At 36.5% G+C, this 18,605-nt stretch overlaps 1 protein-coding gene across 2 annotated transcripts in view; it reads left to right on the forward strand.

The window, feature by feature from the left end:
• The window catches only part of TBC1D19 (TBC1 domain family member 19), a 151,992-nt gene that overhangs the window by 40,144 nt on the left and 93,243 nt on the right, over positions 1-18,605 (forward strand). For both annotated transcript variants that reach the window (XM_039236646.1, XM_039236647.1), the window contains 4 exons: positions 3,580-3,654; positions 4,882-4,945; positions 6,123-6,169; positions 17,032-17,142. In XM_039236646.1, the coding sequence (XP_039092577.1) occupies positions 3,580-3,654; positions 4,882-4,945; positions 6,123-6,169; positions 17,032-17,142 (297 nt within the window). The remainder of the gene's footprint in view (positions 1-3,579; positions 3,655-4,881; positions 4,946-6,122; positions 6,170-17,031; positions 17,143-18,605) is intronic.

Consider the following 18,605-nt stretch of genomic DNA (forward strand, 5'->3'; position numbering starts at 1 on the left):
ACACACCTCACTTCCTGTCTCCTTGCTTATTCTTTTATGTTCTTTATATGTATGGGCTGATAAGAGCCCTTGTGAACTTTTTGAACCTATCTCATGTTACTTGTGTATCTGTTTTCTCTTCCCTCACCCCCACCACAAAAGTGATGTGGTTCTTGGGGACAGGGATTTCGTTTGATTCATTTTTAATGACATGTGTTAATAGGTGCTCAGTAAATGTTTGTTGAATCAATATCTTTTCACTATTTGAATTTTCAGCCCATGTCCCCCTGTACTAGCCACAAAATTCCCAATTTTTCTGAATTTAATATCCTTTTCCTCTTTCCTATTCTCAATTTTTAGTCATTCTATTTCTTCTCTTCTGGATTATTTCTAAGTTCTTGCTTCAATTGTGAAGCATGTAGAAATAATAAATGAACAAAGATTTGCTCAACATTGCTTCAATTCTTAATATGCTTTTTCATTCTACTTTCATGTGTTCTTTTTGAAAGTTTCCTCATTCATGATACATATCTCATAGGACTAATAAAGTAACATGTAAATTTTGTAGCTCAGTTTCCAGACTCTTTTCTTTCAGAATGCTTTCTTATGTCTGATCTCTTTTCTGTGTAATTTTTTTTTTTTGGTAACTATTTTCTCTCTATATTATATCTGTGTGTTACATCTAATTACATTCAGTTTCAAGTTGGTGAATTGAAATACTTGGTAGCATGGGATATGCATTTAGGAGAACTATGATTAATCATTTAAAAATGTGCTCTTTAGAAAATATCTGAATGAGCTGTTTTTTACAAAAAAAAATATTTTTAAGTGTGCATTTTTGAGAAAGACAGAGTGAGTGAGCAGGGGAGGGGCAGAGAAAGAGGGAGAGAGAATTCCAAGCAGGCTCCAGACTGTCCCCATGGAGCCCAGCATGGGGCTGGAAACCATGGACTATGAGATCATGATCTGAGCTGAAATGAAGTCAGGTGCTTAACTGACTAAGCCACCCAGGCACCCCAGCTTTTTGTTTTCATTTCTGAGAATTATTGTCTTTTAATCAATTCAAGAGCCCTTTTTATGCATGGTTTAAAATGAGAATATTTGGAATCACAATTCAATAATAGCAATTTGGTTCTTCATATAATAGGATAAATTATACAAATCCAGGGATTGGATTTTTAATCTTTATGAAAATTTTATGTTTATAGTAATGATTGAATTAAAATTGCTTTTATTTTTTTAAATAAGCTTTCTCATACCTTCTTCCCTCATAGTCTGGGGTGGAGGGTGAAGCAAGTGACAGAAAGCTTATTAGAGGAAATAGTATTTTAAGCTGAGACTTGGAAGTTCAGTAATATGTATTTGGATAAATTAAGATAAGGATGTTAGGGGTGGAAGTGAGTTATATTGTTATAATTAATATTTGATCATGAATAAGGTACTCAAATGTATCTTAAGCCTTGGATCTAAAAGAAATATTTACAATAAAAAAAGATGGATCAAGAAGATGTGGTTTATACAATGGAATACTACATGGCAATGAGAAAGAATGAAATCTGGCCATGTGTAGCAACATGGATGGAACTAGAGGGTGTTATGCTGAGTGAAGTAAGTCAGGCAGAGAAGGATAAATACCATATGTTTGCACTTATAGGTGGATTAGGAGGAAGTTAATGGAGGACAATGCGAGAGAAGAAGGGGAAAAATAGTGGGGGAGAGGGAGGGAGGGAAACCATGAGAGACTCTTGAATGCTGAGAACAAACAGGGCTGAGGGACGATCTGGGAGAGAGGAAGGGGGGTGATGGGCATGGAGGAGGGCACTTGTGGGGTGGAGCACTGGGTGTTATATGGAAACCAACTTGACAATAAACTATTTTAAAAAAGATAATTAAAAATAAACCAGTAAATGGAATTAGTTTTGTATTTATAGAATTTATGAAGAGTATTCTTTTATTCCTAAAAATCTGTTTCTATATATTTAGTGGACTAAGGCTTATACATTTCACACGGCTCTGTATTTCTCCTATAAATGAATACTTTTTGTTCATTCATTGCTTAGGCCATTATATCAAAAATTTTTTAAATGCTTGCAATATTACTTAGAGTAGAAATCTGTTTAATCTTCGAGTGTCCATTCTGTGCTAGACAAAGCATAATTATGTGCTGTGATGGGTGAAGGAAGGGGCCAAGAGAAACTATAAGCGCAGGCACCTGATACCATCTGGGGTGAGGGACCAGGAAGAGAAGGCTTAATAAAGGTGAAGATATGAAAGGTGAATAAGATTCATTCAGATAAGGTATGTTGGGGATGGGAGTAAGCATGGAGAGTATACTCCAGATGAAGAGGGTAATTTATTTAAATATGTGTGTTAAAGAGGAAGCTATGAACAATGAAGGCTATAGTAAAGCTATCAATCATTGAATGATTATTTTCATTATTATGTCACTGTTCTCAGCACTTTACATCTTTAATTTTTATAACAACCACATAAAGGAACTATTATTATTCTACTTTTATTGACTGGATATAACTGTTCATTAGTAATGATGTACTATATAGTTCTCTTCTTTTCTCCCCTCTTGGTCTAAATTTTGAAGCTTAGGTACTATTTTATTTTGGTTTTAGTAGTGGCCTAAAGGCATATTTTAGTAAAAAGACCAAAAAATGTTGACATTTTACCTTGGTGTTAAAAAGAATAATTTACTAAAATATGATATATGTGGATAATCAATTTATGACTATTAAAAAGAACTTCTTATTTCAAGTTTACAAGAGATCTAGGGGATAGAGAAGGTAATCAGTGCTCTGAAAAAATAATAAGACAAATCCATATCATAACACATTCTAAAAGATAACTGGCATGGAGTCCTCAAAAATGTCAATATCAGGACAAAGAGACTCTAGATTCAGCTATGTGGAAAGAGACGTAACAACCAAATGTAATGTAATGCATGCATTTTTAATGGATTCTGAATTTTAAAAACTGTAAAAGATATTTGGGGGACAACTGGAAAAGTTTGAATGTGGACTGAGTGTTCTATGATATAAAATATTATTGTTAATTTTTTTAGGTGTGATAGTGGTATTGTGTTTACATAGGTGAAGTTCTTATTAGAAAATTCATGCTGAAGTATTTAGGACTGAAATGTCATGCTAGGAAAAATTACAGTATAATAATTTCTGTAAAGTTTTATTTTTACTAGGTTAATGTGATTTCTGAGTATCAAACATTTACAAAATGCTTAAATGTAGTTTATCTTTTAATTATCTGCTATTTTTTCTTACAATGTTCCTCACCATATGACTTGTTGATTTCTTCTTTTTATTTTTTTCAATCTGTCTTCATCTACATCTCTCCCTAGAACGTCAGTTCTATGAGAACTGAGACTTTCTGTTTATGGCTGAATTCACAGCACTAAGGATAGTATCTGGCACATAGTAGGCAGTAATCAACATTTGTTGAGTGAACTATGAATGAAGATAACCAATCTCAACCAACCTTACCATTTCTATGTAACTCAAAATATATTTAATTTTTAAAAAATTAGTTTTGGTATTGTTAACCAGAAACAATAATGAGTTGTTCTTTATATTTCAGGGAAGTTGGGAGAAAAGAATTTTGAAGAGTTTAAATAGTATGTGCACTGAACTGAGTATCCCACTAGCACGAAAGGTACTTTTATTTTTATTTTTTTAAAGGTACTTTTAATATTTAAGTATTTTATTGTGAATCAAGTGCTAGAAGTACCACGAAGTTGTAATTGTTAGGCAGATTTATCTTCTTTTTTTTTTTTTAACAGTATATCAGTTTGTTTTGAAACAAAAATCTGTAAAAGGCCAATTCCATAGGTATATTGTATAAAGATTTCTATTAAATATGCTCTAATACTTTTTGTGATGAACATCTCTTGAGAATAAATAAAATTACAATACATAGTCTACATTACAGATTATTTAGAGATTTGGCTGTGAAGGTTATACATGTTATAAACACACTTTAAAAATCTTAATTACCTTTGGTCCCCTTATTTTTGGCTAATTAGCACAATAGCCATGTTTTTTTGAATAAGAGATGGTGTTTAGGCATATCATCCTCTCATAATAGCCAATGTGGTGCCATCTTTCAGTGTTAATGTGGGGAATAGAAAGATGAGTTTTCATCTTTCTGCAGAACCATTTGGTTTTAACAATAGCATTAGATCTGGAAGATCTAATTCTCAACATTTGTCTGTCACCGTGGGCTTTGAGGGGGGAGATAAAAAGGGAGGAATGCTCTGGATTCTTTTTGGCTGCTCACAAGTAGGAGAGAACAAGCCTCTCTTCACTTTATCCTCCCTGTCTGCTATTTATTCCTTGCTACTGGACAGTATATATAGTGGATGAACTTTAGATAATCTCCAAGGACAAGTCACTGAAGGCACCAGAAGAATGGTATTTTTTTAAAAAGGATAAATTTATATGGAAAACTGTCTAAATATGTAGTATTGTGTAATATACTGTCTTTCATATAGGAAGATGATGCTACTGACTCACAGTCACACTCTCTTGGCCAGTCCCCCTTGCGATGCATTTCTGAGATTGCTGGATGGGGTAAGAGATGTAGTATGTGGCTGAGGAGCAGTTTTTCTTTGTGAACTTTACTGGCCTATAGAGATCATTTATCTTCTTTTCTTGGACTCTTTAGCACCATATTCTAACTGAGCCATCGAAACTAGATATAATAGTTAAATAACAATAGTTTAAGAATAATTCCAAAACAAGTTCACCATGTATAGTGAAATTATTTTTTCTTATGTTATGGTAGCTTATTCAAACTTTTAGATAAGTTATTGATTCTTATTTTTCAGCTGCATTGCTAAGCTTCACAAAATGAAACCAATTTTAAAATTACCTTTTTTAGAGGCCAGTTGGAGAACAGAAGGAACTTCTCAATAAATGGAATGAAATGGGAACTGATGAACCAGGTATATGGACAACTTTTTCCAAAATATGGTAGTAGGACAGAAATTGCCTTCTTAGTTTAGGATCCAAAACAACAATATTAGCAATTCTTTTGGAAAGATAGCAGTTTTCCTTTCCCACTAATTACTGTCATCTACTTTGTTTTCTTAAGCTTCTACTGTGCAGTTTAAAAATCCCTACCTTTGGGGCACCTGAGTGGTTCAGTTGGTTAAGCATCCACCTCTTGATTTTGGCTCAGATCATGATCTTACAGTTCGTGAGTTCAAGCCCCACATTGGGCTCTGTGCTGACAGCATGGAGCTTGCTTAGCATTCTTTCTCTCTTTCCCTCTCTCTCAAATATTAAAAAAATTTTTTTTTCAATTCCTAACTTTGGCCAATGTTTTACATTATTTTGAGAGTATTTAAATCAATTATCATTTTTAAAACAGCATTTGGAAACATTTTTATAAAAGAGTAGATTAAATCATTCAATGGATTCTTAGACTCATAATTAAGGTAAATATTTTTCAAGGTTTAATTACATTGAGATGTTAAAGATAGGTTAAATGGTAAAGTTTTGACCCTTCTAAAAACATTTTTGAGAATTTATTTTGGTTCATTTTAATGGTTAAAATAGAGTCAATCAGTTTTATAAACATATAATGGGTGACAGCTGTATTTCATTTACTGTGATCAACAGATGTATATAATTGTATTGGTAGATATGTACATAATCCCTCACCACTCCTCTTTAAAAATAAGCATGGGGAACTGGACAAGAAATAAGTATGTTAATAGAGAAAGCAGTGTGTTATAGAAATTCGAAAGGGAGAACAGTTTAATACAACTAGAGGAATTCGCTAAGAATGTATTATGTTTCATGTACTTTGAAAATTCTCGTATAGAACTTTGTTATACTGACATTGTTTTTTCAATTCAGTTATAAACTTATTGTAATTTTATGAGAGAGACAATTTCTTCTAGAATATGTCATCTAGGCTGTCAAGGGAAGGGACTGCCTTTTCATTTTTGTGTTCCCAAGAGTTAATAGAGTGTATGACGAATTATTGATATTCTGCGAGTGTCTGAATTAATCTAGCTGAACAGCAACATGTGGCAGAATCATTAACATTTGTAATTAATAAAGATTCTTCTATTGTATTAACTGAAATTTTGTTCTAACCTATCTTTATTACAGACTTAAGCCTTTTCAGACCTGTTTATGCACCCAAGGATTTTCTAGAGGTAGGTGGTATTGGATCAATACAGGTATATTAACGAGGGGGGAAAAGTGGAAGAAATGATATGAGAATGTCTCCAGGAGGAGGAATCACCATGTACAAAGCCCTAGAGCTGTGGAAGCAGTGGAATGACATGATCAGATTTGTGTTTGGAAATTGCTTTTGGAAAATACATTGGAATGTGGAAAGATTAGAGGCAAGTAAATCAATTAGGAAAATTTTGATTAAAAAATAGTAACTGTAAATCAGGTAGCTTGTAAATCAGGTAGCCTGCTGCCTAGCTCAGTGAGTCTTTTCCTGTTTTAGTCCTTCCTCTTCTAGTAGTTTAGCCAAGACATGAACAAGTTCTGAGCTAAAAGAACAGCATTGGAAAAGGATAGAATTCAACAGATTTGCAAGCGATTTATAGGAGGTTTTGGGAACTGATTAGATTTGGGGAGTATGAGAAAAAGAAAAAATAAGGATGATCTTTAAGTGTCTAGATTGGGTGACTGGCAGAGGTACGGTGTCCTTGAGATAGAGAATACAGGAGAAGGAACAGGTCTGTTGGTGAAGGTGATGAGCTTAATTAAGTTTGAGAAAGCATATCGAACATTAAGTGGGTTAGAGCTCACTAATTATTTTAACTGACTCATCTTTGATTCCACTCTTTCTCTTGTACCTCATACATAATCAGCAAATCCTGTCACTTTACCTTCAAAATGTATCCAGAATCCAACCACTCCTACCTCCATGCTCCTAACTGATTCCTGCTCAACCCTTGCCCACCTAGAATTTGTTCTCAGTGCAGTTTCCAGAGGAAGCCATTTAAGTTCCATTCCAAATAAGCCATCTCTGGTATCCAGCGGCTTCCCGTCTCATTCTACGGAAAAGCCAAAGTCATGACAGTGGTGCAGAACATGCCATTTGATCTTGATCTGATACCCCTTCCTTCTCTGACTTCATCTCCTATTACTTTTCCCTGATTAGTTCTACTCCAGTTATGTTAGCCTCCTTGCTTTCCCCTGGCTTCCTGCCCTCTGAGGGCCGTTGCTGCTCCTCTTCTCTGCCTACAGTGCTCTTCCCCAGATACTTGTCTGCACGGTCCCTCACTCTCATGTCTTTGCTTAAATGTCACTTTCTCAGCAAAGCCTTCCCCTGCCCCCCTGCTTGAAACTCATTTTAGCCTTTTCCTACTTTGTTTTTCTTTATAGCATTTAGCATTATATAACATACTCTTTTTCTGTTTTCCTTATTGCCTACCTTCTCATTTTACAAGGAAAGTTCACAAGAGCAGGAGCTTCTTATTCTGTTTTGTGCACTGTTGCAACAATTACAGAGTCAGATCATTGAAAAGATTCACAAGATTTCACAGGATACAACCACAGAAGGCTTTCTTTCAGCAAGAGAAAGAAAGCACCTACAAATACGAAGGGTTCCAAACTTCTAGGCTCAGCTCCCAGGGCCCTTTCTCAGTTGCAAAGGATGAGCTTTGTTTTTGGATTAGGAACCACTAAGATACAAGTGAGATACATTGGTCTTGGGAGTCAAGGCACAAGGTTTCCAGGGGTCTTCTATACCCCACTGGTAAGTCAGGAGAAGCTAGCAATCTGTATGTTTTCAATAAACAATGCAAATAGACTGATATGGTGATATGGACTGCCTCCCTGGGATATTAAGTCGCATATTGTAAATGACTAGTTAGTATATTTCATCCCATCTTGGCCAAGGGTGACCACCAGACCTCCAGGTGCCCCTGGGGTAAGCATGGAGCTACCACAAACCAGCTGCAGGTAAATTGCTCTATCTCTAACAGATAGAATAGTGCTTAGCACATAGTTGCTCAAGAAATAGGTATTGAATGAATGAATAGATGAATGAATTTTTCATATTTTACTTTTATTTCTTTTCTGAACTGCTGTCTTTGAAACTAGTTTGCAGGCATAAAACTTATGGCTGATGCATGAACAACACAAGGGCTTTGACCCCCTGCATGATTGAAAATCAACAAATAACTTTTGACTCCCCCAAAACTTAAGTAGCTAAGTACTACTGTTGACTGGAAGTCTTATTGATAACAGTCAACACATATTTTGTATGCTAGTATGCATTATATACTGTATTCTTACAAAAAGTGTGCTAGAGAAAAGAAAACATTAAGAAAGGCATAAGAAAAAGAAGAAAATACATTGCCAGTATTGTACTGAAAAAGTCTGCATTTGAGTTGAGTGAAAACCTGTGTTGTTCAAGAGTCAACTGTCTTCTTCCCATTCGAAAGAGAAGTTAGTTTGGTCAGAAACTGCCTTTATGCTGATGACATTATTTCTCTGCCTTTATGCTGATGACATTATTTCTCTTATCTTGTTAAAGATTTCTCCCCAAAGGGCTGAAATTTCATGTAATTTTTGTATGATTATCTTTAATTTTTTTCTCCTTAATGGTTATTACATTCTATTTTTCAGGACTGTTGATGAATTGATTCTTTTATTATTCATGCTGAAATTCTTTAACTAAAGAATATTTTTCTATAATTCTGTCTGTATAGCTTCTGCATTTCTAATATTTCCTGTTTCTGTGACCCACATATTCATAATTTGCCTTTTCTAGCCTATGTTTGTTAGGTTTCCATGTAGTATAATACATTACTTGTGTAATTAAGCTAAAATTGTGTTGTTCTCTATTAGACTGCATTTAACACTGTTGATTCTTTGCTATATATATTTTTTTTACCTTACATATGTATACATTTTTTTCGTTCATAGTTTATTGTCAAGTTGTTCTCCATATAACACCCAGTGCTCATCCCAAGTGCCCTCCTCCATGCTCATCACCCCTTTCCCCTTTCCCCACCCACATCAGCCCTCAGTTTGTACTTAGTATTCAACAGTCTCTCATGGTTTGCGTCCCTCCCTCTCACCAACTATTTTTCCCCTTCTCCTCCACCATGGTCCTCTGTTAAGTTTCTCCTGATCCACTTATAAGTGAAAATAAATAAGATATCTGTCTTTCTCTGCCTGACTATGTTGCTCAGCATAACACTCTTGAGTTCCATCCACGTTGCTACAAATGGCCAGATCTCATTCTTTTTCATTGCCTTGTAGTATTCCATTGTATAGATAAACCACATCTTCTTGATCCATTTGTCAGTTGATGGACACTTAGGCTCTTTCCATGTTTTGGCTAGTGTTGAGAGTGCTGCTATGAACATTGGGGTACATGTGCCCCTATCATCAGCACTCCTGTGTCCCTTGAGTAAATTCCTAGCAGTGCTATTGTTGGGTCATAGGGGAATTCTATTGTTAATTTTTTGAGGAACTTCCACAGCTTTCCAGAGAGGCTTCACCAGTTGACATTCCCACCGACAGTGTAGGAGGGTGCTCATTTCTCCACATCCTCATCAGCATCTAGAGTCTCCTGATTTGTTCATTTTAGCCACCCTGACCGGCATGAGGTGGTATCTCAGTGTGGTTTTGATTTGTAATTCCCTGATGATGAGTGATGCCGAGCATTGTTTCATGTGTCTGTTGGCCATCTGGATGTCCTCATTGGAGAAGTGTCTGTTCAAGTCTTCTGTCTATTTCTTCACTGGATTATTTGTTTTTTTGGGTGTGGGGTTTGGTGAGTTATAGATTGTGGATACTAGCCCTTTATCCAATGTCATTTGCAACTATCTTTTCCCATTCTTTCAGTTGCCTGTTAGTTTTATTGATTGTTCTTTGCCATGCAGAAGCTTTTTATCTCGATGAGGTCCCAGTAGTTCATTTTTGCTCTTGATTCTCTTGCCTTTGGGGATGTGTCAAGTAAGAAATTGCTACGGTTGAGATCAAGGAGGTTGTTTCCTGCTTTCTCCTCTAGATTTTTGATGGTTTCCTGTCTCACATTCAGGTTCTTTATCCATTTCGAGTTTATTTTTGTGTATGGTGTGAGAAAGTGGTCTAGTTTCATTCTTTTGCATGTTGCTGTCCAGTTCTCCCAGCACCGTCTGTTAAAGAGGCTGTCTATTTTCCATTGGATACTCTTTCTTGCTTTGTCAAAGATTAGTTGGCCATACATGTTTGGGTCCACTTCTGAGTTCTCAATTCTGTTCCATTGGTCTATGTGTCTGTTTTTGTGTCAATACCATACTGTCTTGATGATTACAGCTTTGATGATTACAGCTTTGTAGTAGAGGCTAAAGTATGGGATTGTGATGCCTCCCATTTTGGTTTTCTTCTTCAATATTACTTTGGCTATTTGCGGTCTTTTGTGTTTCCATAAAAATTTTAGGATAGTTTGTTCTAGCTTTGAGAAGAATGCTGGTGCAATTTCAATTGGGATTGCATTGAATGTGTAGATTGCTTTGGGTAGTGATGATATTTTAACAATATTTATTCTTCTGATCCATGATAATGGAAAGTCTTTCCATTTCTTTGTGTCTTCTTCAGTTTCCTTCGTAAGTTTTCTACAGTTTTCATCATACAGATATTTTATATCTGGTTAGGTTTATTCCTAGGTATTTTAAGGTTTTTTGTGCAATTGTGAATGGGATCAGTTTCTTGATTTCTCTTTCTTCATTATTGGTGTTTGCTTCATTATTGGTGTTTAAAAATGAAACCGATTTCTGTACATTGATTTTATGCCCTGCAACTTTGCTGAATTCATGGATCAGTTCTAGTAGGCTTCTGGTGGAGTCTGTCGGGTTTTCTATGTAGAGTATCATGTCGTCTGCAAAAAGTGAAAGTTGGATTTCTTTGCCAATTCTGATGCCTTTCATTTCCTTTTGTCTGATGGCTGATGCTAGGACTTCCAGCACTATGTTAAACAACAGTGGTTAGAATGGACATCCCTGTCGTGTTCCTGATTTCAGGGGGAAAGCTCTCAGTTTTTCCCCATTGAGGATGATATTAGCTGTGGGCTTCTCATAAATGGCTTTTATGATGTTTAAGTAAGTTCTTTCTATCCTGACTTTCTGGAGGGTCTTTAGAAAGAAGGGATGCTGTATTTTGTCAAATGCTTTTTCTGCATCTATCGACAGGATCATATGGTTTTTATCTTTTCTTTTGTTAATGCGATGTATTATACTGATTGATTTGCGAATATTGAACCAGCCCTGTAACCCAGGAAGGAATCCCACTTGATCATGGTGAATAATTCTTTATGTATGCTGTTGAATTTGATTTTCAAGTATCTTGTTGAGGATTTTTGCATATGTATTCATCAAGGATATTGGCCTGGAGTTCTCTTTTTTGCTGAGTCTATGTCTGGTTTGGGAATCAAAGTGATGCTGGCTTCATAGAATGAGTCCGGAAGTTTTCCTTCCATTTCTATTTTTTGGAATAGCTTGAGAAGAATGGGTATTAACTCTGATTTAAATGTCTGGTAGAATTCCCCAGGGAAGCCATCTGGCCCAGGGCTCTTATTTGTTGGGAGATTTTTGATAAATGATTCAATTTCGCTAGTTATGGTTCTGTTCAGATTTTCTATATCTTCCCGTGTGAATTATGATAGTGCGTGTGTGTTTAGGAATTTGTCCATTTCTTCTAAGTTGTCCAGTTTGTTGGCGTATAATTTTTCATAGTATTCCCTGATCATTGCTTGTGTTTCTGAGGGATTGGTTGTAATAAATCCATTTTCATTCATGATTTTGTTTATTTGGGTGCTCTCTCTTTCTTTTTTGAGAAGCCTGGCTAGAAGTGTATCAATTTTGTTTATTTTTTCAAAATATCAACTCTTGGTTTCATTGATCTGTTTAACTGTTTTTTGGATTCTATATCGTTTATTTCTGCCCTGATTTTTATTCTTTCTCTATTTCTGCTGGGTTTGGGTGTTCTTGTTCCTCTGTTAGGTATGCTGTTAGATTTTGTATTTGCACTTTTTCTAGAAATAGGCCTGGAGTGCAATGTACTATCCTCTTAGGACTGCCTTTGCTGCATCCCAACGAGTTTGGATTGTTGTATTTTCATTTTCATTTATTTCCATATATTTTTAAATTTTGTCTCTAATTGCCGAATTGGCCCATTCGTTCTTTAGTAGGGTGTTCTTTAACCTCCATGTTTTTGGAGGTTTTCCAGACTTTTTCCTGTGATTGATTTCAAGTTTCATAGCATTATGATCTGAAAGTGTGCATGGTATGATCTCAATTCTTTTACATTTATTGACGGCTGCTTTATGACCCAGTATGTGATCTATCTTGGAGAATGTGCCATGCACACTTGAGAAAAAAGTGAATTCCATGGCCTCAGGATGTAGAGTTCTAAATATATCTGTCAAATCCATCCGGTCCAATGTATCATTCAAGTCCACTGTTTCTTTAGTGATTTTCTGTCTAGTTGATCTATCCATTTCTGTAAGTGGAGTATTAAAGTCTGCTGCTATTAGCACATTCTTATCCGTAAGATCGTTTCTGTTTGTGACTAATTGTTTTATGTATTTGGGTGCCTCCAAATTTGGTGCGTAGACATTTTTAATTGTTAGCTCTTCCTGATGGATAGACCCTTCTTCATCCCTTGTTACTGCCTTTACTTTAAAGTCTAGTTTGTCTGATATAAGCATGGCTACTCCAGCTTTCTTTTGACTTCCAGTAGCATGATCGACATTTCTCCATCCCCTTACTTTCAATATGAAGGTGTCTTTAGGTCTAAAATGAGTCTCTTGTAGACAGCAAATAGATGGATTTTGGTTTTTTATCCATTCTGCTACACTATGCCTTTTGATTGGAGCATTTAGTCCATTTATATTCAGAGTTATTATTGAAAAATGCAGGTTTAGAGTCACTATGTTCCCCATAGGATTCATGCTTGTAGTGGTGTCTCTGGTACCTTGTGTTCCTTGCAACATTTCTCTCATAGAGTCCCCCTCAGGATTTCTTGTAGGATGGGTTTGGTGGTGATGAATTCCTTCAATTTTTGTTTATTTGGGAAGACCTTTATCTCTCCTTCTATTCTGAATGACAGGCTTGCTGGATAGAGGATTCTTGGCTGCATATTTTTTGTGTTCATCACATTGAAGATTTCCTGGCCTTCCTTTCTGGGCTGCCAAGTTTCAGTAGATAGATCTGCAACCACCCTGGTATGTCTTCCTTTGTATGTTAGGGCCCTTTTATCCCTAGCTGCTTTCAGAATTCTCTCTTTGTCCTTATATTTTGTCAGTTTCACTATGGTATGTTGTGCAGAAGATTGATTCAGGTTTCATCTGAGGGGAGTTCTCTGTGCCTCTTGGATTTCAGTCTCTGTTTCCTTCCCTAGATTGGGGAAGTTCTCAGCTATAATTTTGTTCAAGTACCCCTTTAGCGCCTTTCTCTCTCTCTGCCTTTTCTGGAATTCCTATGATACAGATATTGTTCTGTCTGATTGTGTCACTCAGTTCTTGAATTCTCCCTTTCATGCTCCTAGATCAGTTTATCTCTCGTTTTCTTGGCTTCCTCTTTTTCTATAATTGTGTCTTCTGATTCACGTATTCTCCTCTCTGTCTCTTCAATTCGTGCATTTCCCGCTTCCATTTTATTATGTACCTTATTTATAACATTTTTTAATTCATCACAACTATTTTTAAGCTTCATAGCCTTTGTAGCAATAGCTTCTCTGACGTCTTCCATGCCTTTTTCAAGCCCAGCAATTAATTTTTTGACTATTGTTCTAAATGCTTGTTCAGTTATGTTGCTTATATCTGTTTTGAGTAGTTCTTTAGCTGTTACTTCTTCCTAGAATTTCTTTAGAGGAGAGTTCTTCTGTTTTGTCATTTTGGCTAGCTTTCTGCCTCTTGTCAGTTTTAAAAGCTTGTTATTCACTGTGCACCTGTGAGTACTGCTATGTTAAAGAAGGCTCATTGACTGTCCAGGGCCTGTCCGAATAGGAAGTGTTCTTTTAATGGTGTCTCTTGATCTCTCTTGTTGAGACTTTGGTTATTTTTTTCGCTACTTGTAGTGGTATTTGGGACTCTCCACCATGTGTACTTTCGCTTGTTTCTTGAGGTAGCCCTGAAAAGACAAATAGACAAACACACAGGGAACAAAGGCACACAAATGGGAGACAAATCCAACAAACAAGCAAACCAAAAGGGAAAAAGAAAAAGAAAAAAAAAGACAGGACGGTCTAAAAGCATAAATCTTGAATTCCCAGTTACAAATAAAGAGCAGGGTGTATGCAGTGCTGATGGAAGAGTATATGCAAAGAAAGAAATGACAGGGGTAGGGAGAAAGTGAAATTGGACAATGACAAGGCAGAGAGACTAAGAGGCTTAATTCAGAGAGAGAAAGAATAGAATATGGTAGGAAGTGGGGAGAAAGAAATGAAGATAATGTTACCCAAAAAAACTATATAGTCTGATTACTCCAGAGAGAGAGATAGGAAGGTAATGACGGAGGTGTAGAATATGCATCTAGAGAATGGATTAAATATGCCTGTTTACGCAAACCAATGACCAGAATGCCCAGTCCCGCAGAGGGGAAGGATACGAATGAGATAAGGGAAAATATATCTGAGCAGAAACAATTGATCTAAAATTAATCTATGGCAGTGCATCCGTATTGGTCTTGCACTGGGCTCCAGTAAAACAAACAAGCAAACAAAACCAGCTCTCCAACGCTGATGGGCGTGGTGTGGTGTAGGCACGTCTCGCCTCCCCTGTGGTCCCAGTGGCCACTCCGCTCCCTGAGGCCCTGCCTTGGTGGTTGTGGGGAGAAAAATGGTGGCACCCCAGCCCCTTCTCGAACCAAGCGTTGCAAATCACTCTTTTGGGTCCGATCTTCTGTGCTGCAGTCATAGCCAAAGTGAGCTGTGTTCTATGTCCCAAGCTCTGCCTCATTTCCAGATCTTAGTCTGTGCGCTTTTATGATACCGCCTTTTTGATACCGCCCAAAATATAATCCTGCAAGCCGGGACTTCCCAGCCAGGGATGGAGCCAGTAGAGAGCAGTGGAGCAGTTTCTCCTGGTGCCGCCTGGGACCAGGGCACCCAGCCCAAAGACAGCGCCACAGCTAGAAATAGGATCACTCTGAATGCCCTGCGGATCAGGATGGGATGTTAGGATCCTTCTCTGTCCCTGGCGGAGGTTTTTCTCTTCTCCAGGGACAGTTCTATGAGCAGTTTCAGCCTCTCTTTCTCTTCCCCTCTTCTCTCCACAAAGGGGGATCCCTCTCCTCAGTGTCTCCGGGTCCCAGCTCGTTTTTATCTTCCCCAGTTTGTAATCACACACCGACGAGGCTGTCTTCTTAGTGGACTCTGTCTCTTTTCCTCCCAGACTCCTGCGGTTCAGTGTCCTATGGCTTCGGGCCTCCTCTGTTTGAGAGATGGGGGAAAGCGAATGTACAGAGCTCCCTACTTCTCCGCAATCTTGCCTCCTCTCTCTGCTATATTTTTATTTTTTTAAAACAAATACCATTGATATTTTTAGTCTTAATTTAGTGCTTTCAATTTTAGGAAACCGTTTTGGCATTTTAGTACATTCCATTTTATCCGTGATTAGTTATCAGCTCATTAATCCCTTCCTCAGATATGCCAGTGTTTCTCTCACCATAATCTCCTTCACTGCATTCTTTTTATTTTTTTAAGTCTTTTATTTAAATTCAGTTAGTTACCTTACAGTTAATTCAGTTAATTAACATATAAAAAGCATAGTTTTTGTACACCTGAAACTAATATCACACTGTATGTTAATTACACTGCACTTCCATACAGAACCCAGTACTCATGCCAAGTGCTCTCCTTAAGTCCTGCCCCCATCCGCCTCCTCTCTGGTAACCATCAGTTTCTTCTCTGTAGTTAAGAGTCTGTTTCTTGACTTGCCTCTCCTTCTTTCCCTTTGTTCTTTTGTTTTGTTTCCCAGATTCCACAGATGAGTGAAATCACATGGTATTTGTATTTCTCTGACTGACTTATTTCGCTTAACATAATACTCTCTAGCTCCATGCATGTCACGCACCGTATGCTTGATGGCTTTTTTTCTCAAGAGTCTCAATTTAAAAATATTTTTTAAATTATAATTCTTTCCTAAAATGTATGTTATTGTTAGAAAAATAAGGAAACATACGTAAGAACAAAACTTTAAAAAAATTACTTTTAATGCCATCACATAGCAATAAACATTACATTACTACACATTTTTTAACTTCATATCTTGTGATATTTTTTCATGTTATTACTTATATTACCTATATTAATTGGGGCAAATTACACTATATTTTATTATATGAATTAACCATAATTTATTTAGGTAATTCCCTCTACTGGAATATTTTGTTGTTTCATATTTTTTGTTATAAATAGTACTTTATTAACATTCTTTCTGCACTATCTTTGCAAACATCTTAATTATTTCTGTAGTCATACTTCTAGAAGTGCAATTCCTACATAAAGGATATGTAAATATCTAAGACATTTTTTACCTGCTTAATTTTGAAATTATATAAATTGGTTTGTTTTTTTTTGTTAGCTTGGCTTCTGAATTTTTTTTGTCCTTGTGGGTTTGGTTTAGAGATGCTACTCTGCAGCATTATTCTACTGTTTTTCTAAAAATCTTGTCAATCTCTGTTTTTCAAAGGGTTAGAGTTGACTCAAAAATTTTTTTGGCAAATATTACAATCAAGCAGTTTTGATTTTTCTGCCACCTTCCTGGTTAAATATTCAAGCAGTTTTGATTTTTTATTACCATCAAAATGTATTTCATTCTAACTAAATTCTTTTAGACTTTTATATGGTAGATCATCAGTTGGAACATTAAATTTAAGGCATGTTTATGATATTTTAACATTTCAACACTATTTTATAATATTTTAGGATGTAATTCAAGTACATACATAGCTGCAAATAGTTTTTAGTTTTGTGGTGATACATCAAGAATATCATTGCCAATTTTATAGGTATAAGCATTGTGTAAAGAAACTAACCAATTTTGTTGGATTTGTTTTTAAAGGTGTTAATTAATCTTCGCAACCCAAATTATGAAAATGGTGATTCTCTTAGTTTCAGGACTCACTTGGGTTTAATCCAAGTTCCTCTGAAAGTCAAAGACATCCCTGAATTGGTAAGTATCAGCATTTCAAAATACTGCATATTTTAGAAGACAACCATTAGAGAAACATTTTAGTGCCACAAATATCTAAAACAATAGGGTTGTCTGCTCGTTAAATAATGAAATGAAAGGCTTCTTTTTATTATAAATATGTTATATAGAGAGTGACTTGCTTTGCTAGTAGGACTAAAGATGAGTTTTCATGCGCTTATAATGCTTTTGCTTTTTCCTCATTTTAATCAACAGCATAGATATATAAGATGGCTTGTTGGAATTCAGGTCCATGATATATAACTATATATGACAATATATATGACAATAAAATTGATTGAGGGTCGCCTGGGTGGCTCAGTCTGTCAGGTACCTGACTCTTGATTTTGGCTCAGGTCATGATCTCATGCTTCATGAGTTTGAGACCTGCGTTGGGCTCCATGTTGCCTGCACGGAGCCTGCTTGGAATTCATTCTCTCTCTCTCTCTCTCTCTCTCTCTCTCTCTCAAAAATAAACAAATAAGCATAAAAAACTGATTTAAATAAGCTGTGAATTTTATTTAAAAAATTAAAGAATGTAAATTTTATTTAATTCAACCTTTATTAAGCTTATAAAAATGAGGCACTGAAGGAGATGAAGGGAAGATGAATTAGAGATGGTCTTTGCTCTAGAAACTGTGACAGTTTGGTGAGGAAGTTAGTTTTAAAATAGAGCAATTATAGAAAAGTGGGGAGAATTCCTTAGAGGAGTTAAAAAATTATCACTCCGAGGGCACCTGGGTGGCTCAGTTGAGCATCTGATTCTTGATTTTGGCTCAGGTCTTGATCTCACGGTTTGTGAGATTGAGCCCCCCTCCCTGCCCCAGCCTGGGCTCTGCACTGACAGTGTGGAGCCTGCTTGGGATTCTGTCTTCCTCTTTCTCTGCCCCTACCCTCCTCATGCACGTGTTCTCTCTCTCTCTCTCTCTCTCTCAAAATAAATAAACATTTAAAAAAAGAAAAAAGAAATTCTCACTCATTCTTTTGTTAATCACCCCAAAGCAGTATGGAGCCCAAAAATGTAAATAGTGTCTTTGGTGAAACTAGGAAACAATGTATAGCTTGTCAGCCTGTGAAGTTGGAGAACTGGGAGAATGGTACATGACTTAAACATGGAGTCAGGTCAAGCCTAAATGCCTCTCTCCAAAAGGTGCAGACATGAGGCATGTCAATAATCACATCATCTTTCAGTTCTGTATCTACCTTGTTTTGCTCTGCTTTATTATGCTGGAGCTGGATCTTATAAACATTTTTCTTTTGCTAATTGGCTTGATGTTAGGCTTTATCGATAGAAGGTTCTGGAGGGATGCCACAAGCCCGTAACCAGAGAAAGGAGTTTCCCGTGTGGTCCCTGTGTTTGGAAGCCAGCAGATCAGCATGCAGAAGCCAGCTCCAGACTGTACCCTCTTGGGTACAAAAAACCGAAGTAAACTCACAAATACAGA

This window comes from Hyaena hyaena, unplaced genomic scaffold (assembly GCF_003009895.1).
Source record: "Hyaena hyaena isolate Hyena2069 unplaced genomic scaffold, ASM300989v1 scaffold_114, whole genome shotgun sequence".
NCBI classification, from domain to species: Eukaryota; Metazoa; Chordata; class Mammalia; order Carnivora; family Hyaenidae; genus Hyaena; species Hyaena hyaena.